Here is a 21531-nt window from a genome sequence, read left to right as displayed (position 1 = left end):
GCCGTTTGGTTAAGAATCTGCTTTTGCCTGGATGGCTTAACAATATGCTGCATAAACTGGACATGTAGGACCCACAGCAAAGTGACTGCTGAACTTGCTAAACCAAGGTGGGACACCCCTTCAGGGTCCTGCTTCATAGAAAAGTATGTCAGACATTCTGCAGAATACAAAGGAAAGCAACTGATGAATTTTGCCAAAATAGGCGAGACAGTCCTTCAAATTTCTTTCTTCACTGAAAAGTCTGCCAGATACTGTAGACCTGTAGGCTGAAGATGGATGCCCAATGTTACAAAAGAACTTTAGGTGACTCTCCAGGCAGCCAGATGTCTCTGTCATTTCTGTAATTTTGGAAGTTGTTTACAATGCACTTCCTGTTTACTCAGGTAATATTATATCCTTCTGGGGTCTTTGATGCAATGGAAGACTAGATAATTATAATTTTCCTTAGTTATGATAAAAGATAAATTAAAATGAAACTTTAGATTCACAAACATAGGATAGATGATAGAGTATTTTGTCAAATACAAATAGACTAAATATTGTAACCATAATTCTTGCTTGATAACTGTTTTGTGATATATTTACTATGGTAAAGTTAAAACCTTCCAAGCTGGGTGGTGGTGGCACATGCCTTTAATCCCAGCACTCGGGAGGCAGAACCAGGTGGATCTCTGTGAGTTTGAGGCCAGCCTGGGCTACAGAGCAAGATCCAGGACAGGCTCCAAAACTACACAGAGAAACCCTGTCCTGACAAACCAAAAAACAAAACAAGCAAGCAAGCAAGCAAGCAAACAAACAAACAAAACCCTTCCTTTTTGATTAGACAGAAAAGGGGGAATGATGTGGGATATCTTTCTGTATGCTGTGAATATGTGTTACTCCCCTTGGTTAATAAATAAAGTTGTTTTGGCCTATGGCAAGGCAGGAGAAGAGCCAGGTGGGAAATCCAAGCAGAGAGGGAGAAAGAAGGGGTGGGTCGAGAGAGATGCCAACAACCACCAGAGGAGTAAAATGCCAGAGCATTACCGGTAAGCCCCAGGCCACATGGCAATACACAGATTAATAGAAATGGGTTAATTTAAATGTATGAGCTAGTCACTAATAAGCCTGAGCCATCAGCTAAGCAATTATAACCAATATAAGCCTTTGAGTGAATATTTTTATAAGCGGCTGTGACACCAGGCAGGACACAGAAAAGCCTCCTTAGGTTATTAAATATATTAATGCCACACTCTGTAGGTCTTTGAAGTGTTTGAAGACCATCTATCTAAATATATGTGTATGACCTTGAAAACATACCTGAGTATAGGTTTGACTTTTATAGATGACTGCTAACCTGTATTTCTTAATTATACATTACATTTTAAATTGAGCTTTATAAACACAGTACCTTCAACAAAAGTAGAAAGATACATACAGCATGACAAAATTTAACTTTAAATTTATGTTAATAAACTAAAATCCATACCGATATAAAGTATTTGAGACAACAGTTTTTTTGGATTAAAGTAGATTCAATCATCTACCCTTTTATCCTGTTTCCCCCTTTCTTCTTTTAGAAAGAGCTTGACTATGACCCATAACAATGTGTAACCTGGGGACTCTGCCACATTGCAGCCCCAGCTCACATGTGCAGCTCACGTGTGCAGCCAGGGCGCACATCTCTGTACAGTGGCCTGCAGAGAGACAGGAACTGTGAAGCTGCCCTTGGCTTTGTCTTTGTATAGCTAGCTAGAACCCTTTTCAAAAAGCTTTCTCAGGTTTTATGTGGCTGTATGTGCTCCATGTTGGGAACCATATGTAAACAGAGGCAGAGTTTTCTGTCCCGACCGCCTGCTCCCAAATACCCAACAGCCGTTTCCCAAATCGTCACACAGAGGCTTATGTTGATTATAAAATGCTTGGCCATTAGCTCAGGATTATTAGTAACTAGTTCTTACATTTAAATTAATCCATTTCTATTAATCTATGTATTGTCATGTGGTCTATGACTTTACCAGTCCTCTGGCATCTTGCTTCTTGGGTGGCTGGCTCAAGTCTCTCTTGATTCTGCCCCTTTTTTGTTTGTTTGTTTTCAAAACAGGGTTTCTCTGTGTAGTTTTGGAACTCGCTCTGTAGATCAGGCTGGCCTCAAACTCACAGATGTCTGGCTTTCCCTCCTGAGTGCTGGTATTAAAGGCGTGTGCCGCCACCACCCAGTGATTCTGCCCTTCTTCATCCCAGTCCTCAGTTTGATTGTTCCGACTAACCTTATCCTGCCTTGCTATAGGATAGCAAACAAACCAAACAGCATTATTAACCAATGAGAGTGATACACATTCACAGTGCACAGAAGAATCACCCCACACCAGTTTTCCCTTCCAGTCATGAGCACTTTCTTCCCAATAAGCTTTTATGTGATTTCAGATATATAGATTATAAATTCAAACAAAATATTTGCTGATAATAAATCATGAAAAAAATTAAATATATATATATATATATATATATATATATATATATATATATTAATTTTTTTCTTTTGAAGGAGGGGAGGGTTGAGACAGGGTTCAGACCGGCTGTCCTGGAACTCACTCTGTAGACCAGGCTGGCCTCAAAGTCACAGAGGTCCACCTGCCTTTGCCTTTCCAGTGCTGGGATTAAAGGTGTGTGCCACCACATTCTCCTGAATTTTTATTTTCATGTGTATGAGTGCTTTGCCTGTATGTGTATCTGTTCATCACATGTGTGGCTGGTGCCCATGGAGGCCAGAAGAGGGAACTCATCCCTTGCAAACTAGAATTACTGATGGTTGTGATTTGTTCTGTGGGTGCTGGGAATTGAACTTGGGTCCTCTTGAAGAGCAGTAAGTGCTGGCCTGAACCATCTTTCCAGCACAAAATATTTATTTTGAAATAATCCTTTGGTATACATATAATTTGACCCTTTATGAGAGAAGAAATTATATTTGCATACTAATCAAGTGGATTTCTTGTTTATTATTACATAAAGAATTAAATCTTTAATATTTACACATTAAATCTTTCACTTTTAGATTTACTTACATATGTGTATGAATGTTTTACCTGTGTGCATATATGTGCACCACATGAGTGCCCCATGGCCCAGAGGTCAGCAGAGGGCATACGGTCCCTGGAACTGGAGTTACCAATGGTTGTGAGCCACCATGTGGGTTCTAGGAATGAAATCTGGGTCTTTAGCAGCAACAAGTGTTCCAACCCGCTAAGCCATCTCTCCAGCCATGCATATTAAATCTTAATCTTTGGCATATGTGGTAGTTCGAATGTAATTGGCTCCCATAAGTCTATAGGAGGTGGAGGTATGGACTGTGTGAAGGGCTCGACACCACAACTTACACCATAAGAAGTTGCCATAATACTGGTCTGAGATGCGCATGCTTCAAGCATTCAGATGGTGATGTCACTATAGTTGTAGAAATGAGAAACCAAGCACCACGAACAGCATACTTCATTGGAAAGGCCGTATTGTTGCCAAAAATACTGTGGTTCTGAGTTTGATGGATCCGCATGGCTTTCAACCAATTGAATGGCAGTGATGTCACTTATGAGTTTGTTAGAAGAAACATTCCATCCACTAGATAAGGTGGCCAGATGTCCCTGAGTCTAACACACACCTGGTTTTGTTTCACAGATACCCCTAGAGAATTGTCAGCCATTCGGGGTCCTGAACCCTGGAAATCTCTTCACCCCAACCTCTGCTATGATAAAAACACCACCCCACCTGAGCTCAGGGCTCTCACCGCTGCATAGGACAGAGAGACCAAGCACAGAGCTTGAAGAGAATAAAGGCCCTTTGCTTTTACATGAGGGATTCAGTCTCCGTGGTGGTCTTTTGGGGGTCCCTGCCATCTAGGCATAATACAGAGCATCTCTGGTTGGGCCCAAAAAACTTGCTCCATATGGGGCATGGCCTGAACGGAGGTTTGAGAAGCACCGAGGTGAGGTGAATCTTCCAGTGTACTCATTGGAACGGCTCTTCCATGAGGACCCTCACCTTGGACCTTAAGCATACCTTCCTAGTTATAAAGTTACTTTATTCTGTTATCCTCAGACCATAAGTTGAGATTTACTCCTCGGAATTCCCATCACCACTGTTCCTAGTTAGTTTCTGGCAATTAACCTTGCAGCTAGGTTTTAACTGATAGGGTTCAGGGTTCTCTGGCAATTGAAGGATAATTTAGTTTTCTGAAAGTGCCTGGTCTACGGTTCGCCTCCTTGTTTATGGAGACAAGAGTTCAACGTTCACTTTGAACACTTGAGATGGAGGTGGTTTGTGGGATAAGGATGCAGGGTTCTGCAGTGCATAGTTTCTAGTTGCAGCTGCTTATCTATATGGCTTTGAGCAAACTATTCTGCCTCTTTGGACTTCGGTTTATTCCTCCATAAAATAGTGTGCCTAATAATACTGATTTCACAGTATGCAGGAGTGAGAGAACCTGTGGGAAATATCTTGGCAGTCCTTGCTCCATGACAGGGCTCATTAAAAACCGGCATTTATTTTATTTATTTATTTTTTTGCCTTGCTTTTTCTCCTTTTCCCCCGTGTGTGTGAGGGGGGTACTTTTGTCCTATTCTGTACTCAAACTGGTCTTCAAACTCATGGTAATTCCCTTGCGTCAGCCACCCAAGTGCTGAGATCACAGTTGTGAAAAACCACCTCCCCTCCCCCACCATCCTATTCAGTGGGGACTGGGGGTGGGCGTGGGGGGTCTCATGTAGCTCAGGTTGGCCTTGAATTTGCTGTGCAGCCGAGGATGACCCGGAACTCCTAATCCTCCAGCCTCCACACCAGCCAGGTATTGGAATTACAGGCTTGTGACTTAAGGATATTTCGAAGGTAACTTTAAGGCCTAAGGGAAAGAGGAAGCGCCGGGCGGTGGTGGCGCATGCCTGTAATCTCAGCACTCGGGAGGCAGAGGCAGGCAGATCTCTGTGAGTTCGAGGCCAGCCTGGTCTACAAAGCTAGTCCAGGACAGGCTCCAAAGCTACAGAGAAACCCTGTCTCGAAAAACGGGGGAAAAAAAAAAAAAAGGAAAGAAGGGTGGAGACCCGTGGAGGTGCATCCAAGAAGAGATTGGAATACACAAATGTGCTTGTGGTGGAACTGAGCGGCAGTTAGAATCCACTAGGATGAATGGCAGAGCCGATTGGCTGGGGCACAGGGAGAAGATCGGAACTGTATAGCCTGGCCGGGAGCCAGACAGCATTTGAATCTACTGGACCGGGAGGAATGTTTCCATAAGGGAGAAACTAGCCTGAAGTCGGGGTGTGGCCGTGGCGCTGTCAAACCTGCCGCAAGGAGCCGGGGCGGGGGCTGCAGGTGAGGGGGCGTGGCCAGCACGGTGGGCGTGGTCTGGTCGAGCGGGGTGAGCCGAGGCTAGGCCCCACCTGCGGGCGCCCGGGGCTCCCGGCGGCGGCGAAGTGGGCGGGCAGGCGAGATGGGCGGGGAGGAGGCCAGGCCTGCGGGGGAGGCGGGCTGGGCGGCTGGGAGGACCCGGGGACGGAAGAGGGTGGCGGTAGGCCGGGCCCCGCCCCGGGGCTGCTTCCCAGCGGGTTCCGTTGGCCGTGGCTGCCGCGGAGGCTGTGGCGGCGGTGGCCGCCGGGCGGGCGTAAGATGGCGACTGCGGCGGCGGGCGCCCTGGGCCTCCTGTGGGGCTGGCTGTGGAGCGAGCGCTTCTGGCTGCCGCAGAACGTGAGCTGGGCCGACCTGGAGGGCCCGGCCGACGGCTACGGCTACCCGCGCGCCCGGCACATGCTGTCGGTGTTCCCGCTGGCGGCAGGGCTCTTCTCCGTGAGGCTTCTGTTCGAGCGGTGAGTGCTGCTGCGCAGGGCCCGGGGACGCCGCGGGGAGGAACCGGGGGGAAGCCGCGGGGGAAGCGGGCGGGCGGGCGGGAGGCCGAGGCCCGGAAGCCGGCCCGGGGGGAGCCGGGGCCGCCCGCCGTGGGGATGCTCGGAGCCCGGCGACGCGCTCCCGGCGCCTGCGTGCAGCCCGCGCGAGTCTGGGGTGTGGGCACGTGGAAGAGGGCCGAGCCGGGCGCCGGGTCCCCTGCAGGGCAGACCCCGCAGCGGCGTGGGCATCTTCCAGGCTGCCTCTCAGGCCCCAGGAACCCGGCAGTGAGTCGTGCTCCCGCGCGGGGCCCCGCGCGAGGAACAGGAAGGGCCCCGGAGACCCAGGATTAGTTGGGGGTCGCGGAAGCTGGTGGGCTCCGTGCGGGCACCAGACCTGCCGAGCGACGTGGGTGGGTGCGTGAGATGTTCATGTCTGCCCGAGCTTCTTCCTCAGCCCCTGAGAGTGGAAGGAAACCGGATCAGTTAGGCCCCAAGCCCTGATTTGTTAGCGCGTGGACTGTCTGTTGGTAAGACAGCCGACGTCTGAGCTAGGATAGGGTGTGGTGAAGCCTGAGGCTTCCAAAGTTTGGGGAAGGTGTCAAGAGGAACTGCTGAGCGGACCTTGGAGGCCTGCGACCGACGGGGGGAGTGTGGTCATACAGCAGAGCCCGGGGGTTATTGGAAAACAGCTCCGTGAACCAGCTTCTAAGGTTGTAGTATTCACAACGTACTTTGTCTTAACCATATGCTCTGAGCTAAAGTTTCCCTCTTTCTTTGAGTGGTGGGTCGTATCTGCTGCCAAAAAGATATCACGCAGCGAGGGTTTTATGATTGTATACCGTGGATTTATTATAGCAGTGTGTGTTTTTGATAAAGCTTACTCCAACTCCGAGAAAGTACTTTCTGCATAGGCAGAGGCGTCTTCTGTAAAAACCTTTATCTAGAGCAAACATGACTGTAATACCGGAATGCCCTTTTCTAGTGCGGAGATGTGGTTTAGACAAAATAATCCACTACTCAGGAATATCTATTTTGGATTACTTCTTTGATTTGCCTGTGCCTGACTTGTTTGTTTTCTTTATGTCGCTAGTCACTTACATGTATTTACTAATACTGTTTGCTTCTTGTAAAAGTGCTGTACCAGATACTCAAGTGCAAAAGTAAGAATATAATACATAAATGTGCTTTTTAGATGAAGTAAATGAAATTCAAAGTCCAAATGCCTTTTCTGGGGCCCCCAGGAACTTAGAGTTTTTCAAGGAAATCATCATTATTTACCTATCCTGGCAGTGGGAGTGTAGATGTAGGAATCCACTGGATCCAGGTACTCTTTCCCTTCGTGTGTGAGGGCTTAGGGAAGCAGACGGTCCAATGGGAAGTCTTTTTCATTATCACAGGAATGCCCTTCGCTTTTCATACAGATCTGTACCAGTTTTGTGGCTTTCCTCTGCTAGTGATAAAAATAGCTTGTTTATAAAAAACATTTTACATGAAGTTATGTATTCAGATTTTAAAGGATTCCCCGTGATGGCTGGAGATTGTTCCCTGGAGGAGTCACTGGGAAGGATCCTTTCCCCTCGAGAATTCTAACTGCATGTTTCTATGGTACACCAGCGTCAGGGGATGAACGGGCAATCTGTCTACTGTGGTAGTTCTTTTCTAGTAGGGACAAACACCTTGTTTGTTTCACGTGTGATCTTAGGAAAAGTCCTAGAAACAGTCTTGCTATTTTGTTTCCCTTCAAGACTATCTCAGAAAGTGCTTAGAACTGACTGCCACTCTTTTGTGAACTGGCCTTCCATAAAGGGAACAACAGTACACAACAGTACAGTAAAGTCCTATCCAAGGGGCTGGAGAGAAGGCTCAGCCATCTGGAACTGTGCCAAACAATCTGGTGCCTTCCAGAGGACCCAAGTTTGATTCCCAGTACCATATGGCAGCTCACAACCATCCACAACTCCAGTTCCAGGGGATCAGAGGCACTCTTCTATCTCCATGGGCATCAGGCTTGCACATGATGCACAGACTTGCATGCAGTCAGCACAGACACACACACACACACACACACACACACACACACATTCAAAAATTCCCATTTTATCGTATATATCATAATTCTTACTTTATCATATATATACATATATATATATATCATAAATTGCTGAGCATTGTGGCACACACCTTAATCCCAGCAGAGAGACAGAGACAGGTAGATCTCTTGAGTTTGAGGCCTTGTGGGTCTCATAGTGAGTTACAGGACAACCATAGTGAGACCCTGTCTCAAAAATAAAAAAAATAAAAAAGCTTGTCCAAAATCATTAGGTTTCCCTGCATTTTCTCATTTTCTAAATCCTACCTGTTTAGTTTCTAGAAAGAAGTGATGTAGCAAATCATAGGCGGTAGGTGGCAGATGCCGACTTCCTTTTGCAGACAATAAACTAAGTGTAGCAAGAGCAGGAGGTTTTGCTCACTGGTAGTGCCCTGAGTTCAGTTTCCCCATGTTGGTAGTTCTTCATAGTGTGTGACAGGACTCTGTCCCCCTTAAGCGGCCTTCAGGTGTTTGTTGAGACAGGAGCCTAACTATGTAGCTAGCTGACTGATACTGCATAGGCCAGCTGGCCTTGAACTCACAGGAATTCTCCTTCCTGAGCCTCCCCAGTTCTGGGGATACAAATGTGCACCCTTACACCAGCTGTAAGATTTAACTTCTACCCCACCCGGTACTCAAGAAGCTGAGGCAGGAAGATCATGAACCTGAGGCCTGATCTGGGCTATATAGTGAGTTCCAGGCCAGCCAGGACTGTGTATTGAGACTGTCTACCAAAGTGGGGGGATTTAACTTTGGCAGGGGAAGGAATCCATGTTACTGTGTACTTGATTTAATGTGTTTGTAAGAGAAGGAAGCTTAAATTATTACTGTGTGTCTTAAGATAGATATAGACATATTTAAGATAGGGTTTTTCTATGTATCCCTGGTTGTTCTGGAGCTTGCTATGTAGACCAGGCTAGCCTCCAACTCACAGAGATCCACCTGCCTCTGCCAGCTACTAGAGTAAAGATGTTTTATGTTTTAAGGAGTCTTAACCCTATCCTACTTGATAAAAAGCTTCCTCTCCCAGACAAGGTCTTGCCATGTAGTCTGGGCTAGCTCAGAACTCAAAACCATCCTCTTTAGCCCCCCATAGGATCACAGGTAGGTGCCATCAGGCCAAGCCTGCTTGTGTTGTCTCGGATGTTTCCCAAAAAGTAGAGTTTACTTTCTTTTTCTTCCCATAAACCACAGTGCTTTTTTTTTTTTTTCCCTTTCCATATTCTCTAGAGAATTGCAGCCTCCTCTAATAGAGATTACTTGAAAAACTATCTGACCATAAATAAAATATATCTCCTTCAGTCCAGACTGACTTCAGTCACTGTGTCGCCAAGCCTGGCCTTGATGGTCTTTCTGCCCCACTGTCCAGTGCTAGGATAACAAGCATAAGCCGTCACACTCAGCATTATTATCTGCTTTGCTCAAGAACTACAGTGTGGACCGGAGGATATAGCCCAGAGATGGGGGCTTGCCCTGGGCTCAATGTCCAGCACTGGCAAAAGAAACTCCAGAAGCAGTTATTACCTATCAAACAACAAAAGCGGGGTGATCTGTCCAATGCACAATGTAGCGTGTGATCAATAAATATTTGCTGAACGATTGGAAAGGTGCTCAGCAGGATTGGCAGGAATATAGAGATGTCCAGTATGAAATAGACACTTGCATTGAATCAGAGAGGTGAGAGGTTGTCTGTGTTAAGTCCACCATGTTAGAGATACATGCGCAACCCTTTCTACAGCCTGTCCTTCTTCCCTCATATACACACTTATGATCCTCCCCCCACCCCCCGCCCCACCCTACATTCTGTCACAAAGGTGCTAATTGTTCCAGGTTTGTTCTTTTCTTTAATGTTATATTGCGAATTGAAACCTGGGAGAATGGTCTAAGCTAGATCTATTGCATCTGACTTTTGTCTGTTTTGTTTCTGAGACTGACAGGATCTCTCTTGCCCAAGCTGCCCTCCCTCTTCCTCCTGATTGTTGGGATTATGGACATGAGCAATCCTGGATTTTTAAACTACATTTTAATTTAAAATTGTTTGAAACTTGATACCCAGCTCCTGAGTACTTGTTCCTCGGGATCAAGAAGGAGTAGATGACTAGATACTGTTATCACCAGATCTATGTAGGCTAATTTATTTGGGATGTTTTTGTAATAGTTACTTTGTGAGTCATGCAGGACACGGTGAGCACTTTCACTGCTGCTTACCCATTGCTCCAGTCTTCTCTCTTGTCACTTACAGGCAGCTTCACGAGGGTGTGCAAAGAATTTTCCTGACAGCACTTTCTGTCACTGAATAGGTTCACTTGCTGGCTTGCTATGTATTTATTTGTTCTTTAAGACGGGGTCTTGTTATGTGCCCTTGGCTTGCTTGGAACTTAATATGTAGAATGAAGAAGCTGGCCTCAAACTCCAGAGATCTCTACCACTGCTTTCCCAGGGCTGGGTTAAAGCTTGCACCACCACCCCTGGCTGGGCACATTTCTTAGCCTGCCTTTCTGCCCCAGACAGGGTTCCACTATATGGCTCTGGCTGTCCTGGAACATATCATTTTAGCCAGTATTAACCTGTCCTCCAGAGGACAGAGCCTTGGAAGAGAAAGACCCCAGATGCTGGTTAGTCGTAAGAACACAGCCCATTATTCCACTGTGCCCCTAAGCTTATTTTGTCCAGCATTGTTGAATTGTGAATCACAGAATTAGATGACATTTGCAGATCAGCTGAATGAGGTTGGGAAAAGTGGTCACATGGCCCCGTCTTATCTAAAACTCACTTTTCAGCCAGTTCCAGATGGTCAGAAGCCCTTTCAGTACGTCCTCACTCAGGGAACTCTCTCCACAGCCTTTTCTGCACAGTCACCTGGTGTTCTACAGACAACTCAGTATTGTCATGACTGAGATCAGGTTCCTGACATGCTGGAGACTGCATCTGTCACTGAAAAGAAACATGCAGTTTAGTTTTTGCTGGCACCACCTCTTGATTCAAAATAATAGTTTTCTATATAGGTAAAGAGGTTAATGAAAGAGCAAAAATAACATCTATACCTTCCTTACAGAGTGTGAAGAGAAGGTCTGCCTGTTTTGAATTCCTCTCCAGAGAGATTTTCAGACAAATAAAATCTTACTTCAAAAGAATTTGCCAAGTTTTGACCATTTGTACTTGAATCTATTCAAATTTTATCATTAGGGAAATTGAGATATTATTGCAAAAGGAGTTATTCATAACTGTTTCAAAAACAAGTGATGAAACTTAGTTTCCTAGATAGAATAATTAGCATTGTGTTGTCCAGTAGTAACCACTGCCTGCTGCACATGGCTCTTAGGATTTCAAATGTGAGGACTCAGAGTTGAGATACAAAGTAAATACCAAGTACACACTGGTTCTCTGTGAAGCAGGAAACAGTCTCTCCATGTAGCCCTGGCTGTCCTGGAACTCTTTATGTAGACCAGGCTGGCTTTCAACTCACAGAACTCTTCCTGCCACTGCCTCTTGAGTGGTGGGATTAAAAGCTTTTACCACTATATCCAGTGTAGAGGACAACTTTTTTGTTTGTTTGTTTTTGTTTTTTGAGTGCTGGGATTAAAGATGTGTACCACCGCCTGGCTCTAAAGACAAAAATTTTTTTGTGTGGGGGGGGTTCGAGACAGGGTTTCTCTGTAGCTTTGGAGCCTGTCCTGGACTAGCTCACAGAGATCCACCTGCCTCTGCCTCCCGAGTGCTTGGGATTACAGGTGTGCGCCGCCGCCCCGCGACAACATTTTTTAAGAATTGTTTTATGTGTATGAGTGTCTTGCTTGCATACATATGTCTGTGCATTCTGTTTGGACCTGGTGTCCTTGGAGCCAGAAGAGGGCATCAAATCCTTTGGCACCAGAGTTAATAGGTTGTGAGCTGCTGTGTGGGTTCTGGGAGCCAAAGCTGGGTCTTAAAGAACGCAGTGTTCCTTACTGTTGAGCCATCTCTCCAGCTCAGAGAAGAACATTTAAGAGTAGATTTTCACAGGCTGGGACAGTGACACATGTTTCTAATCCCAGCACTTGGGAGTCAGCTTGATCTACAGAGTGAGTTCCAGAACAGCCAGGGCTCTATAGAGAGACCCTGTTTCAAACAAAAGAAAACAAATAAAAAACAAGGCATAGCCAGGTGGTGGTAGCGCACACACGACTTTAATCCCTACCCTGAGGAGGCAGAGGCAGGCAGATCTCTGAGTTTGAAGCCAGCCTGTTCTAGGTCAGCTAGGGCTACACAGAGAAACTCCATTTTGAAAAAAATGGCAACAAAAACTAGGCATGATGGCATACACTTGTAATCCCATCATCATTCAGGGTGGAGGCAGGAGGATCAAAAGAGGGGCTCCCCACCACTGCCAAAAATTAGTAAGGAAACTTTATTCAGTGCCATGTAGTAGAACAGATCAAAAATTGACAAGGTCAAAATCTTTGTTGTTTTGTTTTGGTTTTTTTGAGACAAGGTTTCTCTATATCCCTGGCTGTCCTGGAACTCATTCTGTAGACCAGGCTGGCCTTGAACTCAGAGATCTGTCTGCTCCTGCCTCCTGAGTGCTAGGGTCAAAGGTATACATCACCACTGCCCAGTGACAAGATAAAATCCTAACAGTGGGCAAGATGAGTGGGGGGATTTAAATATGTTAATTAGTCCCTGGGTGATTTAAGTAATCAGTAATTAATATTTGATTGGCAGTAACGGCTAGTTAACCATTGCTCTGTATTTTCACTGTCTAAATCCGCTCAATAGTGAATGATCTGTGTGGTGATATTGTGTTCTCCAATAAATTGTGCACCCTAATAAACTTATCTGAGGTCAGAGAACAGAACAGCCACTAGATATATGAGGCCAGAAAATGGTGGCACACACACCTTTAATCCTAGCATTCCAGAGGCAGAGATCCATCTGGATCTCTGTGAGTTCAAAGCCACACTGGAAACAGCCAGGTATGGTGACTCACACCTTTAACGCCAGGAAGTGATGGCAGGAAGCAGAAAGGTATATAAAGCGTGAAAACCAGGAACTAGAAGCTTTTGGCTGGTTAAGCTTTTAGGCTTTTAACAGCAGTTCAGCTGAGATTCATTCTGGATGAGAACTCAGAGGCTTCCAGTTTGAGGAATCAGGATCGTCTGAGGAATTGACAAGGTGAGGTTAGCTGTGGCCTGTTCTGTCTCTCTGATCTTCCAGCATTCATCCCAATACCTGCCTCCGGGTTTGTTTTTATTAATAAGACCTTTAAGATTCGTGCTACAGCTCTGTAAACAGATTTGTCAAGTAGTCATAATATGTTCACAAGGAGCTGCACTGCCCAAGAGGGCAGTAGGAATAATCGCGTTCTGTGTTGTGTCTTGTGAGTTTTCAGTTGAGTGTGGTGACACAGGTCTGTAATTAAATCAAATTGTTGTGGTTGTTTAATTCTTCCTAGGGAAATCTCTGATCATAGATTAAAACTAGCCAACTTGCGCACACCTTTAATCCCAGCACTCGGGAGGCAGAGCCAGAAGGATCTCTGTGAGTTCAAGGACAGCCTGGTCTCCGGAGTGAGTTGCAGTAAAGGCACAAAGCTACACAGAGAAACCCTATCTCAAAAAACAAAAACAACAAACAAACAAACAAACAACAACAACTTGGGGCTGGAGAGATGCTCATCAGTTAAGAGTACTAGTTGTTCTTTCAGAGGACCTGGGTTCAGTGGTGACTCAAAACCATCCCTAACTCCATTTCCAGGGCATCCGACACACCCATCCCCTCAGGTGCCAGGCATGCTCGTGGTGCACAGACAGACATGCAGGAAGAACACACGTACACATAAAATAAAAGTTTGATTAACTTGAATTTCTGATTCCTCAGAAGCTAGTGACCTTCTACACTTACAAAGCACAAAGCTGACCCAGGAAGTACTTTGCCTTTAAAGGTGGCACTTCACCTTCTAACAGGGATTTTTTAAAGGGATTTATTCATTTACTCAATCATTCACTGAGACATAGTCTCATTTTATAGACCAGGCTGGCTTCCCCATCACTGCATGGATTAGAGGAGTCTGCCACTGTGCTTGGTTTGGCTTGTCTGGTTGTCAGGGTTCAGTGTTGAACCTAGGGTCTTTTACTACTGAGCTGTGTCTATATTTTGAGAAGGTTTCACGAAGTTGTCCTGGTTGGCTTTGATCTCACTCTGTAGCTCAGTTGGGCCTTGAACTTGTGACCATCTTGCCTCAGTCTCCAAGTAACTAAGATTACACAAGCCTGTGCTACCAAGCCTTGCCCCCAAATTATTCATTCTTCAGCAATTATTTATTGAGAGATTAACAGTTATGATATATGTTCCAAGGATAAAATGATAAGTAATCTGGCTTCAGAGTATTTGCCTAGCATCCAAAAAGGGCCTGAGTTTGATCACAAACAAACAAAACCCCCACTAAAACCTTGGTTTTAGTCTTTAGTGGGACAGCCAAAAAGCCATCTGTTAAAGTATAGTTAGTGTGGTTAGCCCAGCATGGTGGTGTGTGCCTATAATCCCAGCACCGGGGAGGTAGAGGCAGGAGGATCTGCTCGAGGCTGTTGGTGGACTCAGGAGGCCTGCGGGGGTTAAGGGAGTCTGGAGAAAGTAGGACTCAGTTCTGAAATACAGACTTGGAGGCTCATGAAGGATGGTAAGACTTCCTTGAAAAGAACTTTTGTTGCCCTTTTCCATAATCTACTTATTTGAGTGTGTATGTTTCAACTTGAAGCAAATTCACAAAGCTGTATAGTCATAGTCTTTCGGTCTCCATGAGCAGCCATACACACAAGGTACACTTATACATACATATAATATTTTTCAGCCAGCTGTAGTGGTGCACACCTTTAATCCCAGTACTCAGTAGGTAGAAGCAGGTGGATCTGAGTTTGAGACTAGCCAGGGCCACATAGAAAGACCCTGTTTCAAAAAACAAAAACCCTTAACAAGTGCCTTTCTTATTTCATTAGTGTGTGGAGGCTTTCTCCTTTGACCACACGGGTCCCAGAGATCAAACTCAGAGTGTTGGCGTTGGAGACAGTAGGTGCCTTTATTGATGAGCCACCTTACTACCCAGAGTCTGCATCCTTTCAGAAGTTCGGAAAGCCAGACTATCTTCACAAATTGTTCTGTGAGTTTGTAAGAGTTCTTTTCTTTCATAAGTGTACATTAAAACTACACCGCTGCATGGCATGTCCGTATTGTGTCGACTAAATGCAGCACCAACGCACAAACAACTGCCTGGTAGCAGCAGACTATATAAAACTATCAAGTTATAGTACTCTTCTTTCTCTTTAGGTTGGAAAAGTTACTTTTCACAAGATGTTAAATTACCATGGAAGAAGCTTATTATTGTTGTAAATGAATTAATAAGTGAATATTAGGGGCTGGAGAGATGGCCCAGAGGTTAAGAGTACTGACTGTTCTTCCAGAGGTCCTGAGTTCAATTCCCAGCAACCACATGGTGGCTCACAACCATCTGTAATGAGATCTGGTGCTCCCTTCTGGCCTGAGACATACATGCTGTAAACATAATAAGTAAATAAATCTTTAAAAAATAAGTGTATATTAATTTTTAAAATTTCAATTTCTGCAGCAGTATACATTAGTAGATCTTATTCACATAAATAAAATTTATGTGAATAAATTTGAGATCCTTAGTGATTTTTTTTGCTGTTGCTGAGACAGGGTCAGGCTGGTTTGGATTGATTTGCTCCAAGTTTTAAGATACATGTTAGAGTCTTCTTTGCTGACTGGTCTAGAGAAGTAGGCAGTCTGTGAAAGCTACTTGTGTGTATGACTGTCGGAGATGGCCTCAGCAGGCAGTCAGTCCCGCCTTTCACCTTGATTGAGACAGGGTTTCTTTGGCTCACTCTGGTGTAAGCCAGGCTGGCTGGCCCACCAGCTTCCTGTAATTCTCTGGGTTTCACCTCCTGTCTCTTCTATGGCCCGCACAGCATGCAGAGGAACGGGTCCAGTTCTTATGGAGGTTCTGGAGACCCGAACTCAGGTTGTTGGGCTTGTGCAGCAAGCTGTCTATCTGCAAGCTATCTCCCCAGCCTGAAATCACTTCAAGTGAGGATGAGGTGGTTGAGTCAGGATCTGGCTGTGTAGCTCCTCCTGGCCTAGAATTAACAGCAATTCTTTTGTTGGTCCCCTGAGTGCTGGGATTACAGCTGCGAGCCACCATGCCTGGCCTGAAAGCTATCCTTCGCACTCACTACTTTAAGATCTAAATCTAGTGGCTCAGCCTGAAGGTAGTAACATGTACCTGCTCCATGGAAGTAATTTCATTCTGCCTTGTCTCTGTTCCCTTGGGTTAGTCAGTCTGAAACCACCTACTGTGCTGCTTTGCAGTATGAACAGTTGGATTGCACTTGTGATTTGCTCCACCATCAATGGTTGATGTTTTGTGGCAAGTAATACAAATAAGCTACTTACACTGAGACATGTATCTTGGCTTTCAGGATGGCTGGGGAAACTTGGGATCACTGGGTTAATTATGCTGTCTCAATCAAATAGATGGTAAGGTAAGCATTTGAAAACAGTAGTGTTCTCAGAGGACAACCTCAGGTATTGTTCCTGGGGTCCCAGCCTCCCTGTTTTTGGTACAGGGTCTCACTGATTTGGAAATTGGCCAGTAGGCTGGCTGGCCGGCCAGAAAGCCCTATAGAGATCCTAGACTGTCTGCACCTTCCCAGTGCTGGGATTACAAGTGTGCTTCACCATGCCTGGCTTTTTGTTTTCCCTTTAATGTAGGTCAGAGGATCTTCACACTTGCAAGGCAAACACTTTGTTTGTGACAGGGTTTCTCTGTGAAACAGTCGTGGCTGTCCAGGAACTCACTGTGTAGACCAGACTGGCCTCGAACTCACAGAGATCCACCTGCCTCTGCCTCCTAAGTGCTAGAATCAAAGGTGTGCACCATCAGTTTCCCGGCACAAGGCAAACACTTTATGTTAAATTGTCTCCCCATCACAAAAATTACTTTTTCTGTCTTCCTTCTTTCTTCCCTCACCCCTCCTTTAGGTCTCACTATGTAGTCCTGGTTGGCCTGGAACTTGTTAGGTAGATCAGGCTGGCCCCACAGGTTTCACTGAACTCTGAACTAAGAGGGCAAGAAATGATCTGTGCTAGCTCTAGGATATTGAGTCCATTCCAAGGTCAGATAACAATAGTGATGAGAATCTTAGCTGTGCCTGTGAATAAGGTACAGACTTGCTTGGTCCTGCTGAGTGTATTAGTGGGCACCAAGCCTAAGATATAAGAAAATCTGTTTCTAATGAAGATGATAATAGCTGTGCCTGGAACACAGGGTCTTCATGGGATTACAAGCATATGTCACCACTCATAGCAGAGTCTCATGTAAGCCAAGGCTGCCCTCAAACATGCTGGGTAGCTGAGGATGAACTTTGAACCCTGATTCTCCCATCTCCCCCTCCCATATGCTGGGATAACCCAGGGCTTGTTGCTTAGTGGGCAGGTTATCCCACCACCTGTACTACATCCCAAGCCATTCTAATGGATGTTTACTATCAGGACCCAAACTAGACATGCATCTTATCATGTAACTCTAGAGGTGACTCACAGGGAAAGGACACTTGCTGCCAAGGTGGACAACCTGAATTCAGTCCCCAGAAGCTACAACATAAAAGAAGCCCTATTCCCACAAATTGTCTTCTGACCTTCATACATGTGTCTTAGCACAGGTGTACACCCTCCCAACACACACACACACACACACACACACACACACACACACACCAGGCATAGTAAATGTTAAAAAAAAAAATTATTAAAAAGCCCTTTGAGCTGGTTGTAGGGGATAAATGTCTTTAATCCCAACACTTGGGAGGCAGAGGCAGGTGAATCTCTGAGGTTTTGAGGCCAGCCTGCTCTACATAATTTCAGGCAAGCCAGGGAGACCTCTGCTTCAAAAACAGCAACCACAAAAGCTTTGTTGGGGTGGAGAGATGGCTGGGTACTTATGGTACTTAAGAGTGTTTATGCTCTTCCAGAGGAGCTAGCTGGGTTCCCATCCTCTTTGGGGGGCAACTCACCAACGTTCCAGTTCCACGAGCATCGAGCATCGGACACAGCTGGCTGCTGCTTTTTCTTTTCTTTTGTTTTGTTTTTGTTTGGTTTTTCGAGACAGGGTTTCTCTGTAGCTTTTGGATCCTGTCCTGGACTAGCTCTGTAGACCAGGCTGGCCTCGAACTCACAGAGATCCACCTGCCTCTGCCTCCCGAGTGCTAGGATTACAGGCTTGCGCCACCACCACCCGGCTCTTGTATTTTTGAGACAAGATTATTCAGTGTAGCCCTGGCTATTCTGGAACTCAGTCTGTAGACCAGGCTGGCCGTCAACTAACAGAGATCCTCCTGCCTCTGCCTCCTGAGTGGAGGATTAAAGGGGTACTCCACCACTGCCCAGCTCACAAATATTTCAAAATATGTAAATAATAAATAACCATTGATAGAGTTCTCCCATTCTGTAGGCATTGGGCTCCCTTGAGGCTCCGCAGTTGATGATATCTGTCTAACTCCAGGCCTGGGCTTTATTCACCTGCAAGTGTCTCTGGGTAAATGAAGGGACTTGGGTAAGGGGTTAAGAGCAGGAACCCCAAAGGCTGTTTTTTGTTTTTGGATCTGCATACAGTTGTGTGGCTAAGAGGATAAGGAAGATCCTGAGTTGGAGGCCAGCCTGGGAGACTTGCTGAGGGAAGCTGCGGCTGGGCCGGGCCACAAACTGGCAGCAGTGAGAACCAGCTGGTGGCAGTGACACTGCTACCTGGGATGAACGGTCTGCCACTTCTTGTTCAGTTAGAGAAGTTTGGAAAGACAAATGATGGAGAGAAGAAATTGCTGTGAAGATTTTCTCTTCCAGGGAAGACTGTTCGTGGTTCCAAGAGACAAACATTTATCAGACTGTGATTGCTCCAAACCACAGAGGAGGTGCGCACACACACACACAGAAAGAAAGAAAAGAAAGAAAGAAAAAGCAAAAAAAATTTCTCCAAGGAACCATGACAACGCCTAACAGCAACTTTGAAATCTCCAAAAGGATTCTTGGGCTTCACAACAATGATTCCATATGGACTATGTTAACACCATGGAAAGATCGACTTTGGACTACAAACTGCTCAGGACAATTTCGAGATGGCTCCTGAGATGATCCAGATTCACAGACAACTCAAGCAAGGACGTGAGACAAGGCCTGCACTTACCCATTAAGCATAGACTGGACAACAAGTGACACAGCCGCCTCCCCAGGACTGGACAGTTGACCCAAACATGTTCTTTGCAGGATCCCCTAACGGTATCTTCCCCCGCAGAAAGCAGGAAGTAATTTTAAGAAAATAATGCCCACATTCCCAAGAGGTGGGGTGGGTGTTTTTTGGTCGTTCAATGGCTTATGGATAATTGTTATTGTTTATGATGGTTGGTTACAAGTTGTTAATTGTTAATGGTCAAAAAAAAAAAAAAAAAGAAAAGAAAAGAAAAAAAGCTAAACAAAGGAGATTATATACAGGGTTCTTGTTTTTTAAAAAAAAAAAGAAAAAAAAAGAAGATATAGAAAAGGGTAGATCATTGAATCTACTCTGAAAAAGGGAAGATATAGAAATAATAAGGTAAAAGGTAGACTTTTGGATTTACTCAAAAAAAGAGAATATGAATATGATAAGATTAAAAAGGGAGATTGTTGAATCTACTTTTAAAAAGGAACTACTTGTTTTAAATAGGATAAGTAATGAAATTTTGTCTGAATTTGTCAAATGTTAATGGACTAGACATTGTTAATGTAATTCTTGACTGTATATATTGTATATACTCTTGGATATATTTTTTCTTGTATTAGTTACAAGCTTTTTAAATTTTTAGACAAAAAGGGGAAATGCGGTGATATATCCCCCAATATATTGTGCACCCTAATAAACTTATCTGAGGTCAGAGAACAAAACAGCCACTAGATATATGAGGCCAGAAAATGGTGGCACACACACCTTTAATCCTAGCATTTCAAAGGCAGAGATCTATCTGGATCTCTGTGAGTTCAAAGCCACACTGGAAACAGCCAGGCATGGTGGCATACACCTTTAATCCCAGGAAGTGATAGCAGGAAGCAGAAAGGTGTATATAAGTGAGGATCAGGAACTAGAGCCTGATTAAGCTTTTAGGCTTTTAGCAGCAGTTCAGCTGAGATTCATTCTGGATGAGGACTCAGAGGCTTCCAGTTTGAGAAAACAGGATCGTCTAAGGAATTGACAAGGTGAGGTTAGCTGTGGCCTATTCTGTCTCTCTGATCTTTCAGCATTCACCCCAGTACCTGGCTCCGGGTTTGTTTTTAATTAATAAGACCTTTTAAGAGTCACGCTACATTTAGTCTCTGATATGGCATGGATTCAACAACAACAAAATGACTGCCTTGATAATCCTTTTGAATGCTACATAACCCCAGATTTAAGCGGAGATCCAGCAGAGCAAGACAGATCTAGACCAGTCACCATGGTCCTGAATGACATTGTTAGGGTTCCTATTGCTATGATAAAACACTAGACTGATAGCAACTTGGGGAGGAAAAGGTTTATGTGAGGCTCCACTTCACTTCACAGCCCATTGCTGAGGGAAGTCAGCAGGAGCCCAGAAGCAGGAGCTAAGGCACAGGCCATGGAAGGGTAAACGATGTTTCCTTTCCTGACCACCTGTTCCCAAATACCCATCAGCCACTTCCCAAATTACCACACAGAAGCTACATTAATTGTAAATGCTTGGCCGATATCTCGGGCTTGTTACTATGTCTAGCCATGTGGCTTTGTACCTTTTCTCAGTACTGCATTCTCATCTTGCTCCTCTGCGTCTGCCGGCAGCTCTCTGACTCCGCCCTTCCTCTTCCCAGAATTCTCCTAGTCTGGCTCTTGTGCTCAATCTCTTCCTGCCCAGTTATCGGCCAATCAGCTTTTTATTAGCAAATGAGAGTAATACATATTCACATTGTACAAAAGGATTATCCCGCAGCAGAGGGGTACTGTTTACTGGCTCACAGAACCTTAGTAAATAAAAATGTTGCCTATTGTCTGTGTTAACAAGGACTTTGAACATAAGTTGGGGCTTAAAATATTAGCAAATAGGGGCTGGAGAGATGGCTCAGCTGTTGAAGGCTAGGCTCACAACCAAAAATATTAGCAAATAGTAGTATAGCACTAACTATGGAAATGGGCACGTACCTACCACGTAGGTAGAGAAAGCAGATCATAGCTGTGGCTAAGACTGTGCACGGAATAAGTGTTTTCCTGGAGCTTTCATAAAATAAAATGTTTGCCTGGGGTTTCTTTACAGAAGAAAATAATAAAATTTCCTTTTTATAATGATTTATTTTTATTTTATGTACATTGATATTTTACCAGTATGTTTATCTGTGTGAGGGTGTCAAATTCCCTGGAGCTGGAGTTACCAACAGTTGTGAACTGCCATGTGGTTGCTGGGAATGGAACTTGAGTTCTCTGGAAGAGCAGGCTAAGCTATCTCTCCAGCCCCAATAATAAAGTTTCTTATTCTCAATCCTTAGCAGTAATAAATGCTGAATTGGGGACTT

The 21531-nt window shown here is 44.9% G+C and overlaps 1 protein-coding gene across 4 annotated transcripts in view; it reads left to right on the top strand.

The window, feature by feature from the left end:
- Positions 1 to 5490: 5490 nt before the first annotated feature.
- The window catches only part of Cers5 (ceramide synthase 5), a 30234-nt gene continuing 14193 nt past the window's right edge, over positions 5491 to 21531 (top strand). For all 4 annotated transcript variants that reach the window (XM_036208314.1, XM_036208317.1, XM_036208316.1 and 1 more), the window contains exon 1: positions 5491 to 5831. In XM_036208314.1, the coding sequence (XP_036064207.1) occupies positions 5635 to 5831 (197 nt within the window). In that variant the 5' untranslated portion in view covers positions 5491 to 5634. The remainder of the gene's footprint in view (positions 5832 to 21531) is intronic.

The sequence above is a fragment of the Onychomys torridus genome, chromosome 16, assembly GCF_903995425.1.
Source record: "Onychomys torridus chromosome 16, mOncTor1.1, whole genome shotgun sequence".
Lineage (NCBI taxonomy): Eukaryota > Metazoa > Chordata > Mammalia > Rodentia > Cricetidae > Onychomys > Onychomys torridus.
Note: the sequence above shows the minus strand (reverse complement) of the source record. Positions and strands in the feature narration are given on the sequence as shown.